Genomic DNA, 2,085 nt, shown 5'->3' with positions numbered 1-2,085 from the left:
AAGGTTCTATGAGCTGACTGTTCATACCTTTAAATTTTTCACTTCTGTAGTCAAAGCTTCAATGCTTTCTTCATCCTCAACTGGAAGTGGTTTCTTTTCAACAATCGAAGAGTCACCTTCAACTGCTTTTGGAGCAGCCTCCTGTTCCCTGATGGGCAGTGTAGTTGTTTCACTCAGTTTGCTTTGCATGTCTCGCAATGAATGCTGCAATTTTGCTATTTCCTGATCCTTTGCCTCTTCCAAGTCTATCTGCAAGTTATATTCCTATTTGTGATTTGTCGAATGCTTCAACTAGTTCAACTTCATCAAAATGGAAAACTCGTAATACCCCCAAGCCCAAGATAGGCAAGACTGTTTAAAATTTCATGTAATATCTTATCTTACAAATGCTAGTAAAATTCCCAAATGTGTTATATATATAGTGCAGGGAGAAAGATTTTATCTGGCTTAGAACAAGTATATCACCCTTTGACGTTTCTCCAACTGCAACTGCAATCTAAGTTCTTCAACCTGTTTTTCAAGCTTATCCTTTGCCTCTTTAAGTGCTCCTGTTTCTTTTGAAGCCTGAACTATTTGAAATGTATATTAGCAATCCATCAATTTAAAGGAATATATTTTTAACATTCAACAGATTAACCTATCAAATTGCAAACAACAGTTTTGATGCACTCTTCTGTATTTCACGTGGAAAAAGTCAATCCCAATTCCCACAACAGGAAATTTAGGGGAATTATGTCACCAAAAATGACACCAAAATGAATCTGGAACAGAATCGAGAGAATGCATGCATAACTGTGTTAACCTGATGTGACCACTTACACTAGTAACTACTTGCACGTACATATGTTCTTCCAATTTGTACAGTTCCTATATTTACAAAAATATGAGAATTTTGTTATCTATTTTTAAAACTTAATTATGCAGTCAAACCACATGTCTACAAGGTTTACTAACAGGAATTTCCTTACACTTCTCACTTTCAACTAAATTAAACACCTGCTTCATGTACACTTGTTATGTAAATAATAGTAACAATCAAGTGAACCATGTAGGCATTTACCACTTCAGTAGTCAAGCCCTATCTATCAGATAGATCATTCAGGCCATTCATATCGTTGCCTCATCGCTGTGCTACGGAAATCGGAAATATATGACACAGGTTATGGAAGAGTATAGTAATCCAGAACTTACCATCTTTAGTTTGTGAAGCTCCCTCCTTGCAACAAGTCTTCTCCATCTGCATTGTGTGAAAATTGATGCCCATATGAGCTTCTTATAGTATGAAAAGACTTTGTGACGGCGCTCATAGGCCTGCAAAAATCTAATCTTGTCAACACTTTGAGACAAACCTTTTAAGACCTCTGAATCAATATATAATACCAAATAAACTAACCTGTATAATCAAAGCTCCTCTGGTTTGTTTTATATATCTGAACTTAGCTCGTGCAGCTGCCACTCGAATTCCAGTCTGTAGTGCAACGACGGCTAATTTAAGTTTTTTGTAGGATTTTCTGGCCAAGTATCCGCGTAACTTTGTCTGGATTCTGAGAGAAGCAGCTTCTCTTTTCAAGGTAACATACAGTTTGAAAGCAAACCTTGCTGAAGAATATGATAAGTGAGCACATAAATTTATTGAAGGCAGAAACTTGAGCAGCATACTGGAATGGTAGACTAAGTTGGAAAGCTTTTTCCAAGTGTGTGTTCAGTCCTTAAAGGGTGAGAAAATACACAGCTGCTATTCCATGATGCTCATTTTTACAACAACAAAACATGCATAAGTGATCAATGTTTAAGCACCTAACAAGGAGGATGTCTGAGTGATGGTATTACTGTCATATAATTCAGACAATATGCACAGATTAACTAATTAGCACTTGTGTTATATTCTAAGCTTCCAAATTACACTGTAAAGAGCCCATAGATTATGGTGATGGAAGGAGATTACGGAAATCTAATTAATTATTAGAAACTCCGTGAAAGGAAAAAGCAATAAATATTCTAAGAATAAGAAGTATTTATGCAGAAAAGAAAATCCAATTGACAATTTTATTAGGCTTGTCTAAAGAAGAATTTGATGATAGTACA

General features: G+C 35.7%; 1 protein-coding gene across 1 annotated transcript; it reads right to left on the bottom strand.

Annotated features, from left to right (window-relative positions):
* Positions 1-27: 27 nt before the first annotated feature.
* Positions 28-1,672, bottom strand: LOC124894558 (myosin-11-like; the record flags this gene model as incomplete). The annotated part of the gene is made up of 4 exons (XM_047405173.1): positions 1,394-1,672; positions 1,192-1,311; positions 466-564; positions 28-249 (listed from the first exon to the last, which is right to left on the bottom strand). Coding segments are annotated over exons 1-4 (705 nt in total), but the record flags the coding sequence as incomplete, so codon positions are not given.
* Positions 1,673-2,085: the final 413 nt, after the last annotated feature.

This window comes from Capsicum annuum, unplaced genomic scaffold (genome assembly GCF_002878395.1).
Source record: "Capsicum annuum cultivar UCD-10X-F1 unplaced genomic scaffold, UCD10Xv1.1 ctg75268, whole genome shotgun sequence".
In the NCBI taxonomy this organism is placed as follows: Eukaryota; Viridiplantae; Streptophyta; class Magnoliopsida; order Solanales; family Solanaceae; genus Capsicum; species Capsicum annuum.
The sequence above is the reverse complement of the archived record's forward strand: the minus strand, read 5'-3'. Positions and strand labels throughout refer to the sequence as shown.